Source organism: Suncus etruscus, chromosome 19 (genome assembly GCF_024139225.1).
Source record: "Suncus etruscus isolate mSunEtr1 chromosome 19, mSunEtr1.pri.cur, whole genome shotgun sequence".
In the NCBI taxonomy this organism is placed as follows: Eukaryota; Metazoa; Chordata; class Mammalia; order Eulipotyphla; family Soricidae; genus Suncus; species Suncus etruscus.
The window spans coordinates 41865398-41883503 of NC_064866.1; the positions used below are offsets into that span (position 1 = coordinate 41865398).

Here is an 18106-nt window from a genome sequence, read left to right on the forward strand (position 1 = left end):
CCCTGTAAGCCTTGGCCAGGCCCAAGGTGGATCCCACCTTCTGAACCCTCTGTAGAAAGCTGATTTTAAATAGTCAGTGGCAGCATTCATTAAGCCAGGACTTGCCCAAGTGAGGGAAAAAGGATCATAGAGAAGGCAGAGAGGCTCCAGAGAAAATGTCAGGGGATATCATCCCATCACCATCTTTGAGGGAGATAATGCCTTATTGCCTTAAAGTCTTAGGTCTGCCATCCTGGTGATCAAAAGAATGAGGAAGGTGAGAAAGGCACACCCGTGGAAAGGTGATGTAACAGTATCTGCATGTAACACAAATGTACAGGCAAGTCTGCTGCTATGAAGGTAATACTCATGGCACAGAGAGAAAAGAGGCCTGGAGCTGAAGGACAGCACTTGAGCTGCAAGCCCACTAAGCAAGGAGAAAAGAATTAAGATTCCAGAAGGGACCTGAGGCCCTGGCTCCTGCCTCTAGGTCACAGCTTAACTTCTGGGAGTTAAGAAGACATCAAGGAAAGCAAGCTGGACTTAGGACTAGCCCTCACTGTCTCAAGCCCCACTGTTCTGCCATCAGAACTTGAGAGGGAAGGAACACAAGGTGAGAGGGAAAGTACTGTAGGCAGGGGCCCTCCACCATCACCAATGAAGCAGAACCCATACCAAGGGAGTCCTTTCTCGGGTGGGAAGAGCCAAGGAGGGACAGCCATTCAGAGAATGTCTATGTGCTGAGTCCCATGTTTGAGAATGTTCTATTTGCTGCATTCCCAGAAATGACGATGCGACCCCCAGCACGCACACACACCTACCCATCAAGTTTATAGATTAGAAAATTAGGCTAAGGGCACAGAGCTGGCCAACACAGGGGCAGCTCTTACCACAACACCTGTTATGAGGTAGACTCAGGCAGCTACATTACATTGGTCTGAGCTGAACAAACTGGGAACACAATCAAGCCTATGCTCCTGGGTGCCAGGTGGGTCAGGCAGGCTTTTCTTCCTCCCCCAGGGCAATATTCAGGAGGAGGAAGAGGAGGCCACAGCTCCATGGGCACCGACCCAGACATGAGATCCCAGCCTTCACCTGCTATACGGCTTTGTGAAGACATGGGGCTGGCACTAGACAGGAGGAGAAGTGTGGGCCAAATGCTTCCAAGCCTTGATTTTCTGCCCAGGGGGCATGAAAATCAGAAGCAACTGTGTGGAAAGAAATAAATCAGCAGAAGGTCATTTTTTCCACTTTCCCTGGGAGCTGATCTGCTTCTGAGACAGCTGGGGCTCCACCTCACAGGATGAATTGCCCCAGCACCCCACCAACATCAGTTCTTGCAGATCGAGAACTCTAGATGGGAACCCATCCACAAGAGTCCTGGCTCTTGCCCCTCCTGCCCTAATCCCCTTTCCTCACCCAAACTCTCCCTTTGTCACATTGGGTAATATTAGTTCATTGCCCCAAGAACCCTAATACCTGCCCCAAACCAGCTTCCCATAGAAACAAAATTGAGGGGACCCTCTGAAAACTAAAGATCCAAATGGAAAAAAATTAGATATCACAAAATCTAACAGGAGCACTGCTGGTGGTGGTGGAAAAAGAAAGAGACCATCTAGGGAAAAAGTAATGAGCTTCGGTGGCTCAACACAGCTGTCCTCCCCCAGGGCCAGCTGACCCGGACACTGAGTCAGATCTCAACCATCTTTCTGTGATGCTGACTGTATGCCTCAGAACTTCTCTGGCCTCACCCCTTCCTTCAACAATAAAAGGCCCCTCTCTTGTCCTGAGGGTTAACTGAGATGCTACAGGAAGAGATGTAAGCAATTTCTGGGGTAGTTTCTGGGGTACTAAAACGATATCAGGGTCCAAAGTGGTGGCACAAGCGATAGGGTGTTTGCCTTGCATGCGCTAACCTAGGATGAACTTGGTTCGATCCTCCGGCTTCCCATATGGTCTCCAAGCCAGGAATGATTTCTGAGCACAGAGTCAGGACTAACCCGAGTGTCACCGGATGTGGCCCTCCCCCAAAACAATTCCTATCATTCCTATAATTGATATCTCTGGGCCCAAGAGATAACATGGAGCTGGGGCCATTTGCCTCGCATGCAGAAGGACAGTGGTTCAAATCCCAGCATCCCATATGGTCCCCCGAATCTGCCAGGAGCGATTTCTGAGTGCAAAGCCAGGAGTATCCCCTATGTGATGCCGGGTGTGATCCCCAAACCAAAAAAAAAAAAAAATCCCTATAATTATTTCCTACTATTAAATTTTTGTTCTGTTTTGGGAGCACACCTGGCAGTACGCAGGAGCTACTCCTGTCTCAGTGCTCAAGGTTACTCCATATAGTTTTGAGAAACTATGTGTCCTGGGGATGGAATGTCCATCTGCATGCAAAGCATCTTAGCTGGTTGATGTATCTCCTGTCCAGATCAAGATTCAGCTAGGGAACCGGGTTGGTGGCGCTAGAGGTAAGGTGCCTGCCTTGCCTGCGCTAGCCTAGGACAGACCTAGTTCGATCCCCTGACGTCCCATATGGTCCCCCCAAGCCAGGCGCGATTTCTGAGCTCATAGCCAGGAGTAAGCCCTGAGCGTCACTGGGTGTGGCCCCAAAACCAAAAACCAAAACAAAACAAGATTCAACTAGGCTGAAAGCTGGAACTCTCTTAGTAAAAACCCTTTGACAAGTTTCTTACCATCTAGACCAGTTCTTCCATCTTCTCACTTCAGCAAGAGCCTCAAGATAAGTAAGCGAACGAACATTCAGTATCAGCTTCCCACCCTCTCCTCAAGGCCCTGCCAAATAGTCCTTTACCCAAAGCGGAAGGGGTTCAGTAGAATGCTAAAGCTTCTGCCAACTCTAGATATTCTTGGATTCTAGAATTCTAGCCAAAGAAAAGAAGCCAGAACCCAAAATACTTCCACCTCCTCATGCATGAAATTTGCAAACACAACTGTCTACCACCTGATGCCAGCACCTTCTCTGCAAAATCAACTCAAATGCCTCATTCCTGCCATCTCAACCCCTCAGCTGGCAGACCACCCAGCTGGAATATTCTAGGGCCAAGGAACACAACAATTAGCCCAGCTAGCATATGAAGTGCACTCAAACATCAGCAGGCCTAAGAAACAGCCTCCCCTAAAGTCATGTAAGCCGGGACAGAGAAGGTCTCGCTTAGGGAGCTATGCTGTGTCCTGAAACAGGCAGAGCATTCAGGCAACAAGTCTTAGATCAACTTCTCCCTGTAAATTCTAGGCTACAAAATATAATTGGTATCAGGAAAAGACAATGTCTTGGATCAGATAAATAGCACAGGGATTATATTCTTGCGTTGCATGCGGCTGACCCCAATCCCAAGCACCACAAACGACCTCCTGAGTGCTTTGAGGAGTTATCCTTGAGCAGAGTGCCAGAAGTAATTCTGAGCACCATCGGGTATGGCTTAACCCCCAATCTTTACCTCCTCCACAAAATACTGACTTAAGGAAAGAAAGAGAATCTGTCTGACTTCATCAAAATGCTTAAACATCAAATTTTTCAGAAAACAACACTGCCTGCTTTCAGATACACAGTCAGATAGCTCAGCTGCCTTAAACTCGATGTCCAAGGAACTGCCCAATTAAATGATACCCCCCAAACCAACAAGCAGTAGGAAATCAACTGAAAGCACTTTACATATTAAGTTTGCATATGCCAAACACATAGACTCTTAAGCTGGGAGAAGGCTCAAAGGGTGAGAGCACACCAGAGACCTAGGTTCAAAATCCAGCAACACTTCCTTCTCTGAGCACCTCCAGTTATGTTAGAAAAATAAAAATAGGGCCCAGAGAGATAGCACAGCGGCGTTTGCCTTGCAAGCAGCCAAACCAGAACCAAAGGTGGTTGGTTCGAATCCCCGTGTCCCATATGGTCCCCCGTGCCTGCCAGGAGCTATTTCTGAGCAGACAGCCAGGAGTAACCCCTGAGCACTGCTGGGTGTGGCCCAAAAACCAAAAATAAAAAAAAAAACACAAAAATAAATGGAACAGAAGGGAGCATATTGACTATGGAATCCTATATCCCTACATCATTTGTCTCAGAAAGTTAACCCAGAGCCCATCAAAGAAAGCATCACTAGGGATGACCTGCTTAGACACAGACATATCTAGGGAGGATGGGAATTGACCAGAGGGCTGGAATCTAGTGTTTATGCTGGAATCTAGTTTTTACATTGTTTATAATGATACAAACTGGTTGGAATCAGAGATGGGTTTGGAGTTGGGTTTCGATTCTTTCACAGTTCACTTTCAGAAACTCTAGGATTCAATCAAGACAATCTGTTTCATCAGCTCATGTATACACAGGCTTTCCCTGGGTGATTCACACATGTGTGAGTTTTTGGGAGATGCAGATGAATGCTGGAGCCCCCAACTTGGGAAGAAGAAACAAAGAGCCTCAACACAGGCATCCCACCACATGAACCTGGGCTTCTCCCTTATTCAAGAAGACTTGGCTATGATCCAAGGCCCACCCTTCTGGTCTTAGTGACCGAAAGGGTAAAGCAGGAGTGCTCAAGCAGGAGAAAATAAATGAATAAGTAGCATAAATAAGTCGTTGATTGGGAAGCCCCTTGTACAGCTACCCATAAGGGTGGCCAGGATAAACAGGGCTGGGAGATTGTTGGCCTGGAGATCTGCCACCACCTTCACAGGCACTGCAGCTGGCCCAAGAAGTCATTCTTCAGCTCCAACCCAGTTCCAACATGGTGGCTTCACGAGGTAGGAATGTGAGTGCCTGAAAAGCCATGGAAGATGCCAAATCCTGGGTGCAGATGTGGCCACTGAAATATCAAGTTCAGGGATCCAGAACTTGACTCCATGGCTTAGAGCACTTGCTTGGGCAGTTTGAAGCTATCAATTCGAATACCAGTGCCACCCCCTTATAATGTGGCTATCTCAACAAAACTGCCATTAGGAATCCCCAACAAAGAAAAGATACAGGAAATAGTGCTATGGTTTAGAAAGCACCCAGGAGGAACATGAGATCTAGAACTTAAATGTTCATATTCCAGATAAGCCTTATCTCCCCAAAGGCTAAGATCCCCAGCAAGAGGGTAAAAACAATGATGATCAACTAATAATAGTAATAAAGCCAGAATTATTGTACAGGAGATAAGATACTTACAAGTAGTTGACCCTGGTTTAGGCACTGGCACTCTCTACTCTCTACGCTACGCTATGCTACTGTGTCCATCAGAGTAACACCAGGAGTCATCCCTGAGCATAGACTGGGAGCAAACCCTGACAACAGCTGGGCAAAAGCCCCAAAGCAAAGAAAAAAATTAAGTCCTCCACGAGTTCAAGCTCTGTACTGTCTGCAGTGGCCTAGCAGATGGCTGCCAGTCTAGAACACAATGGGTAAGAGAACTAGACAGTGGGAAGAGTGGGCACAGGAAATGACCTTTCATCCCGCTGGTTCACATTTAATCCAGGTCCTTCCTTTTCCTCCCAGGGCTGGACTAATACAGCCAGATGGCGCATTTCCAGTTCTAATGGGGCTTTAGGCTCAGCCACATATACTCTGAGACAGTACCCTCATATATACATATATCCTCAGTGTCCTCGGAGAAGGGGAACCAGAAGTCCTGGGACAGTCTGCCTTAGATCTCTCTCACTCCAAGGATGGCAGCAGGAAGAAACAAAGCCTCAAGGGCCTTGCACTGGTGTTAACGGAACCACATCCACCCACCCATTCATGCCTGAACTCCGTACTCTAGCTGGAGATATGACTTCTCCTTTGGGAGCAACAGGCAACTCCATAAAGAAAGTGGGTGCAAAGAGGACCCAAAACCAGGGAGAATGGACATCTCAGTGTTCCAGAGAGTCCATCTTAGTGGCCTGCCTCCCAGGCTAAGTGAGTTGGAAGCCCACAAGCCACTTCTGTGATAGTAGAACCAATGGTCCAGAGCTTTGGTGAAGCCCAAATTGAATCCAAAGCAGCGTACTTAGAATAGCACTACAAGAGCGAATGCCCCAAAGCAGCCATTTGTGACCTGTTCACTTACAGGAGGTGAAACAAAGAGGCTCAGGGAAGACATGCACTGAAATTGCTTCCCAAGGAGTGTTGGACAATAAAGTGTGAGCCACCAGCAGTACGTGCAAGGGAGGAAAGAGTTCTGATGTTGTGAGCAAAGTTAACTACCAATTCATAGTGTTCTTCTCAGACTAAGAAGAACCTCTCCTAACTAAACAATATACAGTGTAGGGTAACCAATGGCCCCTGATCCTACTCTTGAACCATGAAAACGACACTAGGTGATTCTGAGAACAGGTTTGTAGACTCAAACTCCTGAGTCCCACACCAATGTTGCCTTGTTCAAAGTCATGGCCCAGGCTCTCTGAACCTCTGTGAATGAATCTCATCAGTATTCCTGGGGCTAGAGAGATATGACAGTGGTTAGGGATTTTGTTTTGCATGCGGCCAACCCAGGTCTGATTCCCAGCACCACATATGTTTCCCCCACAACCCCCATTACTGCCAGGAACTGCCTGTACCCCCAATACTGCCCTGAACACTGCTGGGTATTCCCACACTCAACTAAAATAAAATGCAATAAAATAAAATAAGATTTAAAAAGGGGAAGGTCTAGGCCTGAATACAGATGGTAAATGTTTTCCTTGTGCACAGTTAAAGATTATTCTATTCCCAGCACCATATATAGTCACCAGGCACCTTCAGGAGTGACCTCTATAGCATAATGCAGGAGTAAGCCCTGAGCAGTTGGGTACAGCCCCAAATCCAGCCCCCACACAAAAATGGGAGAAAATTAGATGAGAGTATGGATAAATGTTGGTATAAATGCAACCATAGATCCATCACTGACACCACTGGTCCACCAAGCATTACGTGGGATAGCCCTGGAGATACCCAAGTACTGATGGAGTGGCCCTTGTTGGCCCTGGAATTGAAGGCCTGAATAACTCTGCATGGAACCATAAAGTCTGCATGGCAAGGAATCACAGAAAGTAGCCCCTGGGCCCCCTGAACACTGGCCTAAAAATAGGGGAGAAAATAATCTCACCTTTACAGGACTGTTAGGGTATAAATAAGGTGATGTTGGCAGTAAAGGTGCCAGCATGTGGGGTCTGGTTCATGAGAGAAGATCAGTGAATGTGTCTGGACAAACCTGAATAAGAATGTGCAGGAACAAATGACCAGACAGAAATCTCTGACCACAGGGAGGTGACAAAGTACAGATGGCAACCAAGAAAACAGGGAGACCAAGTCCCTGGTGCGTTGCTTAAGGTAGCCAGTATCTTGCACCAGACAATGCTTCCAACCCTTCCCATATTTCTCTCTTCCTTCCAAAAGCAAAATTCCCAGCTTCTGCCTCGACAATGGCCAATCACAGAGTGAGGAGATTTATGAGAGATGTGGGGTTGTTTATAAACAAGGGACAGCAGAGCTCAGGACAGAGTCTATGTAATGAGCAGCGGCAGTGCAAGCAAGCAAACCAGCCTACACCTCTCTGTACTTGCTTCTTTATCTTTTCCAGAAAGTCCACAAGCCCTGATAACTCTGGCTTCCTGTCCTCTCTCCAGGGCACCACATACCAGGGAGGAAGATGCATCCAGGATTTACAACTCTTGAGATGCCATCTATGTTCTCAGCCAAGAGACACCAGCCAGCTCTGAGGAAAGATGACTCTTAAAATTTTAGGTGCTTGCCTCTACTCTCCCTGCCCTCAAGTCAGCCCAAAGCAGGGCTGGTCTCACATTCCCAAGCAAAGCCAAGAGTGAGGGTCTGTGTTTCTATTCCCTCTCTCTTGCAAAACTCTGGCCACCATGCATAACCATTGTTCTTCATGGCCCCATCCACACCCTGCAATGTCTTCAACTTTGCAGGCTCTATAAGGACTTGTCCTAAGAGTGGCCCACTTCTTTAGCCAAAACTCAAACCACTTTTTCTCTATGGAGAAGGATGAGCTTTCTTTCCCCAACCATGAAGTCTGAAGACAGAGTTATTTTAAGTCAGAGGAAGGAGGAAGGAAAATTGGGAGAGGAAAAGGGGTTGCCCAGTACTTACCTGAACATCAAACTCCTGCAGGAGGCCAGTGATGGTCTGTGGAGACAAAGGAGATATAGTCAGTGCCATTAATTACCTTGGGCCAAGTAATAATATCAGTGTACCAGTTTCCTAAAAGCCCTGTTATGTATCTACCTTTCTTGCTCTTGCAAAAAAAAAACTTTCTAACTCAAAGAAGAGCTTAGCAGAAAAGTAAAACACATAGGCTGGAATCCATTTTTACTATAGCCTTGTTTTTGTTTTGTTTTATTTTGTTTAAGCGATCTCCTAGGCACTGAGCCAAGAATCATTGCTGTATAATAGTGATGTGGTTCCAAAACAAATAACAAAGACATCAATTCAAATCTCAAGGTGGATGTTGGCCTCAAGCTTGAAGCAATGATGTTGTAGCTGAGAATCTGTCCGAGTTTTCCCTGTATGTGTATTTGCATATTTGGATGCAAATGCCCTGCAGTGCTGTAGGGAATTCAAAGGGTTGGAAAGACCCGAGGGTCTTTAATGGTCAAGTAAATTTGGTGGGATATTGAAAAGCTGGAAAGAGAAAAGAAAACATTCCAATGATCAATACAAGAAAGATCTCCTAAAAATAAATGAATAAACCCAAGAGTAGCATACTAAGTAATAGAGAAAGTAAGAATATATTGATATATATCTGTATTTATCTGTTTTCTTATAGTATGTCTCAGAATCAGGTTGAAGAGGACATGGATTGAGAGCATGTATAGTGAACAGCAAACTGCAGTCCACCAATTGATTTACAGATAAAGTTTTATCAGAAGACAACAAGCATTTGCTACAGCTTGTCTAGGGCTGCCCATGTTGTAATTGTAAAGCTGAACAGTTGCCCTATTGAATAGCCACAGTCTTAGATATTTTCTCTTGAGTCCTATAAGGAAATATTTGCAGGCACAAAATATGGAACAAAGGGTATTCTGTAGCTCCCTGGGGCCCAATTTTTCCCCTGGTTGTTCACTTATCAGAAGAACCCAAGCAATTCCCTCCCCAGTTTCCATCTCATTTCATGAGAAGTTCATGAAATCACAGAGTGGCTATGTGCAGAGTCATAAAGGACCAAAATGAAGAAACTATTCAGCAAATGCAGTGGGCCTTGGGTTTGATTCCATGCTTCATAATTTGTAGATGGCTATCTAACTGAGGAGAAATTTACCTCCTTGAAACTCAGTTTCCTGTAGTAAAATGAGGCTAATTGCAGAATCGAGCATCTCACCAATAGCAGAGGTAAGTCTGGAAATATGGCTGGCCCTGAGGCAGGGCTATCATACAGAGTTCATTCATAACAATAAATACTATTTAAGACATTTGGGTAACTTCACTTCTGAGTTTGTTTCTAAATTTTAAAAAAGATATGTCATCCCAGGCAGTTATGCAGCTCAGTAAGAAAAGGTATGAACACAACCCTGAAATCCAATGTCAACTGTGCAAGAATAAAAGTCTTTGATCAGGACCACTAGTCCAGGACAGATCATGGCAACCTAAGAAGGGCCAAGTGACATAAGAAGTTGGGCCCGGAGAGATAGCACAGTGGCGTTTGCCTGACAAGCAGCCTATTTAGGACCAAAGGTGGTTGGTTCGAATCCCGGTGTCCCATATGGTCCTCCGTGCCTGTCAGGAGCTATTTCTGAGCAGACAGCCAGGAGTAACCCCTGAGCACTGCCGGGTGTGGCCCCAAAACCAAAAACTTATAAAAAAAAAAAAAAAGAAGTTTGACTTCAAAACTGATCACTAGAGAGAAACAAGGGTTCATAGCAGATTAACCTGGCCCCATGATATCCTTATATCCCTATTTTATAGTTAGAGCTTAAAGAGGTGTGATATCTGGCAGTGGGCACAAAACTGCACTGCCACCACCAGGACCTGGATATGCAATGGCTGGCTTTTTGAGTTCGAACTCCTTACTTTACACCTTTAGGGGTATAGACTTCATGGGTAATGGGGCTTCAGTGTTGCTTACTCTAGAACAAGATGATGTCAAGGTGGTTGGGCTCAATGCCCTCACTTAGACAATAAAAATGATGGGATATGAGCAATTGCACAGAAAGGTGGGCAAAAGGCCATGGCAACTAGTGGCCAATCGGGAGCTGGACTGGGAACTCTCATCCCTTTGCATTATCGAACAGGAGCAAAATGTGGAAATAAGAGAAACATGAAACTGGCATGCATATGAACATGCACATTTGGGCATTCATAGTGTTCACATGTGTGTGGTTGTTTATATCTATGCATCAAAGCCTATGTCTTGGGCACCAGGAGCATTCCCACTTACCTCTCCTTTTTCCACCAGAGGTTTCACCTCAGCAAGGTCCACGTCCTGCAACTCCCGAGACATGTTCCAGCTGTCACCTGCCAGCAAAAGAACAAGGCCCGGAAGTCAATCTTTTCTGCTGAGAGAGGGCTCTCACATAGCCCAAACCCTCCCTTGATGCATTTTACAAAAATGGCTGCTTAAACTCAGGTAGGCTGATTCAAGTTGATAAGCAGATTGTAGACAGACAGACAGACAGACAGACAGACACACACACACACACACACACACAACCATCAGTGCAGGGATTTCTAGAACTGGGAATAAAGGGATGGGGAGGCAGGGTAACTTTAAGCCCAGATTCTGACTGGCTCAAAGGCTCAGGAGAATTCTGAAAAAGAAAATCAAAACCAAGATATTTCTTAAACCACAGTAGGGAGTGGGAACAAGGAGTAGGCCAAAGCAGATCTCCCTCTTGTGGCATCTGCAGGGTGTAAAGGGGTTAGTCAAGAATGCCAGAGTGAGACAGGGATAGAGGCAGAGTCTAAGGAATGGCACCATCATCATGTTAGCAAGGAACCAAACTGAAATATTAATGTGACTGAGCAGAGTCTGGTAGTTTAATCTAGGAGCCAGAGGTACAAATAAAGACAAACTAGAAAAATGAGGGGCCCTCTGTACCCAGGAAAAGCCCAAATAACCCAGAATAAGGGGTAAGCATTGCAAGCGATGGACTGAACAAGGAGGGGTTACTATGTCCCCTTCATCCTCAAGGCAATTCTTCAGATAACAAACCTCCCATGACCAGTTTCTGGAAAGAGAACTAGGACTTGTAGCTGCCCAAGACCCCCAATAATAGGAGAGACAGAGACAGACAGAGGAAGGGGGAAGAGAAAAAGGGGAGAAGAGAGAGAGAGAGAGAGGGAGAGAGAGAGAGAGGGAGAGAGAGAAAGAGAGAGAGAGAGAGAGAGAGAGAGAGAGAGAGAGAGAGAGAGAGAGAGAGAGAGAGAGAGAGAGCGCCTCTGAAATTCCAGCCCAGGATGACTGAAGACTCAGCTCCCAAATCACAGAATCCTCTTTGTGAAACACCTCTGAGAGGTCAGCTGGAGATGCCAGGGTAACCCTACCATGCCAACACATGCATTCCAGAGGCAGGCCCTCAGGGATGCTCTGGTCAGGGGCCTCAGCCTGATTTTCTTCAGTCGATAACCAGCCCCACAAGAACGCCTTTATGCTGTCTTTGGAGCCTATGCTCCAGAAAATTCCAAACACAAAGTCGGTTTTATATTTGTTAGCATTCATGGGTAACTGCCAGCACGGAGGCAGGAGGCTGAAAAGCCATGGTCTTGCTAATTCAGCATGTTCATGGTCCCGAGACCCTGGCTCGTGGGACACCTCGCCTACACACCCCAGGGAACCTTCCAGAATTGCTGGCAATGCCATGCCCCATGAAAAGAAGAAAAGCACCCCACATTTCACAAAGGCTCCCTGAGAACCCAGTGGTCTTGAGTGGGTTCCCACGGGCTTTTCTCAGCCATCTGGAAACTCTCTTGGACAGGTAGCCCAAAAGTCTTGTCCAAGCCCACTTTGACCACAAAAGCAAGGATGGACAGATTTTTGCAGTTTATAAGTTGTGACATATCTCTTAAGTGATGCTGGCAATGAATTTCCCTCTTAAATGAGCACTGCCCCCACAGAGGGAAATGTTTAGGAAGTTAAGTCTCCATATATATAAACACAGTAGTGTTACTTCCACCAGATTGAAGTGGCGCTTGGAGACTTCCAGAAGCCCTGATTAACTGCAGCCTGGACAGTATCCATCCTTCAAAACAAAAGGACCCTTGCCCAGCCCTCCTGCTTTTCCAAACATGCTAATGCAAACATGCTATATTGTTCAAGTCCCTCTTTCCCACAAGCTCTTAGCTTCCCAGATTCACCAGGAAGGACATTGAAATGGTGAGTTGCCCTCCCATAGCAAGCACTGGAGGAGCAGCTGTTTTGGAGAATTGAAGCTTAAGCAGCCCACCCCACTGCCTGTTCTCCCCACAGCTGAGGGAGCAAGAGTGTGCCCCCTGAGAACTCTCATTAGTATGTTTAAATCCTAGGTTGTTAAACTGGGTCTAAATATGAGGGCACTGGCATACTGTTTTACATTAAGTTTATAATGAATTATCAGTAAGTATTTGATTTATTCATGTTGTGGGGTTATTGTTTGAAGCCACCCATGATGCTCGGTGGTTAGACCTGTCTTTAGAATTGCTATGGACAGTACTGTAATAATCTGAGCTCCTTGGGAAGCATGAAATCAGCACATGGAGTTCTCCCATGTATAGACCCTTCTATACCTAGCTTATATATCCAGGAGCATATCAACATTTCTCAGGCCAAAAAAGAGTGGCTAATGGAACCAGCGAGCTCATATGGTAAGTAAGGCCCCCATCGACTGTGGCTGGCTTGAATAGAATCTCCAGCATTGAGCAAGGTCTCCTGAGCACAACCAGGTGTGATCCCTAAACACTCTCCCTCCAAAGTCCTAAACAGAAAGCAATCACGAGTGGAAAAAGATTAGCAGGCCAGGTCAGAAGTTAACACTGACATTCAGCAATGTCTGCACATCTATTTGACATGTCAGGCAGGCATCTCAGTGGGTGGGGACCAGGCTTGCTGTTGCTTTCACATCACATAGCCCAGAACAGTCCCCATTAGAATTGTCAGAAGTCAAATGACAACCATACTAAGACTGAGTCACAGCATCAGCTAGGTTGCACCCTGGATCTGAGGTATGTAGGGAAATAACCTGGAGCATTCTTGTCCATAGGGGCAGTGGAAAAACTACAGGGCGTTATGAGGAGGCAATGAAAGATATGCATATTTTCCTTAAATTTCATCTAAAGAAGATCTCATACAGAAGTCCAACATGAAGCCAGTGATATAAAAGAGAGCTAAGGACAGGACATAATAGTCCCCAGAATCTCCTCTCCCTCTGGCCTCAGGTCCCCTTCTCCCCCAAATCCCCACTACAAACCAGATGACCTCAAAGGCCAGCAGAGTTCTGGGAAAGGTGTTTGCAACAGTGCTTGGTTCCTAGGCTGTGTCCTCATGGTCTCGGTTCACAGTTGGCCAACCCCATAAAGCCCCAACAACCTTGTAAAAGGATCTGGTTAGGTGACAGTAGGGTTAAGCCCATGAACAAATAGATCCCTCTAGGAGCTCCTAACCTCATGGGCTGGGCTCCCTTCCTCTCTTTAGGTCCCAAGTCCACCCACTGCTCAGTTAGCAGGTGAGGTAACAATTGTCCTATCTCCCAAGTCAACCTGAGACATTTCTTCTTTAGAGAATTGTCATAGCGGGGTCCCAGCAAAGGAAACTGATCATGTGTGCACCTCATCAAGTCCTCCTTCCATATTCTCTGTCCCTCTCTGGAACTGGGGGGTGAAGGTAGAGGCCACATGAAGGGCTTTGTCCATTCTTCTGGGGAGTGGGCACCATTGGCAGGTCCCACGTGGTGAGTACTTGGTGGAGTGGTGAACGGGAACTTAGACTATGTGGTCAAACCTGTCACCTACCCACCCAAAACTCTGTTGGTACAACTATGCTGGAATTTTCCAAAAAATAGTCAGAAAAAATTGGCTCATGACCCTCCACTCCCAACCCCTTTCCTGGTAAAGTTGCTCTTGGTTGTGTGTGAAGTTACATCAATCAATATCAGCTGCCTCAGGACTTTAAGGACTGGGCTGTGCGTTTGCAAATGTTTGGGGTGGGAGAAGGGAAGAGGAAAAATATGTGTCCCAGAGTCTTCCTCTGAAAGATGTTCCACAAGTGTGCTATGAGGGATGTCAGTGATCCTACCCAAAGTATCAAGTTGGAGTCCACCCTACATTGACCACACAGATCCATAAGCAACAAGGATTCAGAAGAAGCAGGACAAATTCTTTTGTGGTTTGACTGACATGGAAGGCAGGAAGGAAAAAGTTGGACACCTTGAGTCTTAGAGGAAATAAAATTTGGAGTTCTCCTATAGAAGAGAAGAGGATGCCCTTAGGGGCTGAGAGGGTACTAAACATGGACAACCTCCATCACCAGGTCACATAAGAATTGGGAAAAGCATCCAAGAAGCCTGTTTATCCAAACTGGAATGAATAGCAAGAGCAGTGTTAAAAATGTCAGGGTGTGCGAATCTTGTCCTCTCTCTCACTACAGGACCCAAAATCTTTAGGGAATTTAGTCACACACACACACACACACACACACACACACACACACACACACACACACACACACACACACACACACGGAAATCTACATCATTAAGGACAATAAATCTGTAAGAAACTTAGCTCAGACGAGAAATCAGATGGAAAACTTTAAAACTGAGTCCCTAGTCCCGTAAACTTGACTCTACCAGAATGATCCCAGGGATGATGTAAGACAAGCAATCAACTATCTCTCTGGTCCCTAATCTCCCTTCCTAAAGATTCCATGTTTCTCTCTCTTTCAAAGGTCCTTCCTACAGCAAATTCCACACTTCTAGAAGAGTGTTAGCACCATCATTCCATTCCTTCCTCAAGGAGGCCCCTGGGGGAAAAAGGATGTCATCGCCTCAACTTTCAGATGGGTAACCTGAGACTCCAAGAATCCAACTATCCACTCAAGAGAAAAAGAACATTCACTCCTTGGGCAAAGGCACAGGAGAGGGAAAGAGGCAGGCAGACTAAACCTCCCAGAACCAGTTAGTGAAGCCTGCTGGAAAGAGGGGGCTCCCTCACTCCAGGGACTGTTGACAAGTTCACATCGATTGTGACTATCGACAACTGGCCCAGATTTCATCTCCACCATAACATGCTTGGTTTCAAAACCATGTGAGCTGCGTTCTTTCCAGCACACCAGGCTCTTTATAGAAGAGAATTGAGAGGGTGGAGGAGGGGAATCGATTTACTCCACTGTTGTCTGGCATAGCACTTCCTTGAATTCAGCGATTCCCAGAAGGCTGCAGAACAGTCCCCCTGTCAGCATGAGCCTCAAAAATACGGTTTTGCCCAGATGCCCCCTCTTTTCCCTGCATATGCTCTGTTATCCTTGCTCAGCCAACCAGATTTTGACGTCAAGCTATAAGGGAAATCAAGGATCCCTTAGACATTTCCTAGACCCGAAGCTCTTTACTGTAGAAAAGGGGAGGAAGTAAATTGCTTTAACTTGATATTTTTATTGTGCATTCAACCCACATAAGCAATAGGTCAGTACTAGCTGGACCTTGAAGAATGTTCACTTATACAAGGGAAGGAAAGTCAGTGATACAGGGACGCGAAAACAAACAGGCAAAATTCAGATAGACTAAGGCACAAGAAATATCTGGGGGGTGCCTGGCACTTTGAAGGAGTCTAAAGTCAGCTTGGGAAGTGAAACTTCGTAAACTGAATGATTGAAACGGAGAATTACTGAAGACAGGACAAGCCCTAGCTGCACTAGGTTACTGGGTATGAATGGGAAACAAAACTTCTCTGTTCAACCCAACTCCAGATCTAGAAGGAAGGATAGGCCTCAGGAGTGTCTGGGACATCATAGCAGGAAGACAAACTGTCAGTGGTCTGGTTATTATATCCCTTTCCCCCATCCCTACACCTAACCCTTCCAGTAGATTTTCCATAAAGTTTTTTTCTTTTTTTTTGTAGGAGGGCTACACCCGGTGACGCTCAGGGGTTACTCCTGGCTATGCGCTCAGAAATCGCTCCTGGCTTGAGGGACCATATAGGACACGGGGAATCAAACCAAGGTCCATCCTGGGTCAGCCACGTGCAAGGCAAGCGCCCTACTGCTGTGCTACCGCTCCAGCTCTGACTCTCCATAAAGTTTTAACAGCTCAGATTATCCACTGGTCAGAAAGCAGATGACCCGCTGAGGGGACAGGTCAAGTTGCAAGTCTAAAGCAGGACACTGCGGAGTGAAGGATCCTCTGTAAATGCACAGAACCCGGAAGCCCAGAAGAACCTAGTCGGTGAAATTTTTTAGTGAAATCATACAAACAGGGTCAGTGTGAGTCTTGGCCATGGAAATAGGTTCTGGCTACAAAACCCTTTGTCCCTGACATCCCAGGGATGATTTCCCTGCTGGCTCACCGGATCCTTTTCCTGTCTTGTCATCCCAATCGTCTCAGAAGGCCTTTCAATCTTTCCAAAACAAAAGAGAGCAAGTTATAACCTTTCTGAATGGAGGTTTCCATCTTACCCACATTTGATGAATCTTCAGGTCTGATATGAAAACACAGCCAAAAAGACTAAGGAGGAGAGTCATGAAACACTTGAGGTAGCCAACCTACAACCAGCTCCAGGAGGCTATCAGAGAGGACACTCCAGAAGGAAGAGGAGAACTTGGCGATTAAAATGAGAAGAGAAAGGAAGGAGTTGTACATTCACACTTGGAAAAGGATCACCAGAAACTTCTTAAAGGCAACAAGTAGAACGGGGGGGGGGGGGGGGGGGATAGTGGAATAGGATGGAGTTAGAGCTTCTTCCAGTTCTGCAAGCAGAGTTGCACATGGGTGTAGGATTTATGCTGATGTCGAGGTTTCCATCCATGGAGGAGGAATACTATACAGGAAAAGAAATTCCTAAGCAGACATTCAAGGTCCCACAAAATGCCAAAGAACCTCATCTCTTATTCCCTCCCTAAGCTGAAGGAACATCTCTTGTTAGACCAAAATCACAGAGAAGACCAAAGAGAAAAGAGCAGATAGGGTGTCTGTACTGCATACAGTCAACCCACATTTAATCCCAACACCTGATTTTGTTCTCCTTATAGCACCAGCCAGGAGTGATACCTGAGCATAGAGCAGAAAGTAAACCCTGAGCAGTGACCCCCAAATCCAACCAAACCAACTACACAGAGCCCAGGCAGTTCAGGGGTGGGGTGGTGTTTGGTCAACATTAGGGGCAAAGTTCAGTTGAACCTGAGTCCTGCCTATGGGCTTTCTTCTTATCATCAGTCCCATGCTATGCATCAAATTAAACTCCCCAGGACACTCCCCCAACAGCTAGGGTCTGTTCTTTAGTATTTACTCAGCACACTTCCCACCCCGACACACCCACCTCCAGCAAGCTAGTGCTGGCCCAGTGGGAGACCCAGGGAATTTAAGAATCACCCCGCAGCAGAGCAGTTTGCCTGCAACAGTGGGTTTCCAGATAAAAGAGAAAACAAGACAGGGAGGCAGCTCAGAGACCTCACAAGAATAGAGGAGACCAAGTTCGTGCCCCCAAAATATTTGGAAGAACAAGAAGGGCTATGCAAGAGACAGAGATCCCAAGTAGCTTGTCTGGCATAGCGCTCTACCCACTTGCTTCTGTGGCAAAACAAGCAAATTTCCTGCCCATGTTAGTTTTCTGACCTAATGAATGGCAAATGTCTCCTTTCTCCAGTGGAGGAGGCACAGAAAAGATCAGGCTGGTTAGCCGCATAAAAGTTACTGACGAAGCACTGACCTCTGACTGCTTCAGTGGTCCCTGGCCCCTGCCCAAACCAGGACTCTGTGAAAGAACATAGAGGCTCAGCCCAGACCTCCCCAACCAGGAAAAGAGACTGGGCTTTGGAAGCAAACATGAAAAAGCCAAACCCAAGTTTGCAGGTGTTTTGACTGATCTGGGTGAGTTTTGCACCGAAGTCTGTGTTATTGATGGCCAAGGAAAACGGTCCTTTGAGAATGTCCCTGTGCAAAGAAAGGGAATCAAACACCAAATGATATTTCCCTGATCTGACACTGTTCTCAGCTCTTTCCTTAAATTCACTCATGAAAATGTAGAAGCCCTCAC

At 46.2% G+C, this 18106-nt stretch overlaps 1 protein-coding gene across 1 annotated transcript in view; it reads right to left on the minus strand.

The window, feature by feature from the left end:
- NDRG1 (N-myc downstream regulated 1) overlaps nt 1-18106 on the minus strand; it is a 47387-nt gene that overhangs the window by 26225 nt on the left and 3056 nt on the right. The window contains exons 2-3 of the mRNA XM_049765585.1: nt 10329-10405; nt 8045-8080 (exon numbers count right to left, since the gene is read on the minus strand). Coding sequence (XP_049621542.1) covers nt 8045-8080; nt 10329-10391 — 99 coding nt within the window. The 5' untranslated portion in view covers nt 10392-10405. The remainder of the gene's footprint in view (nt 1-8044; nt 8081-10328; nt 10406-18106) is intronic.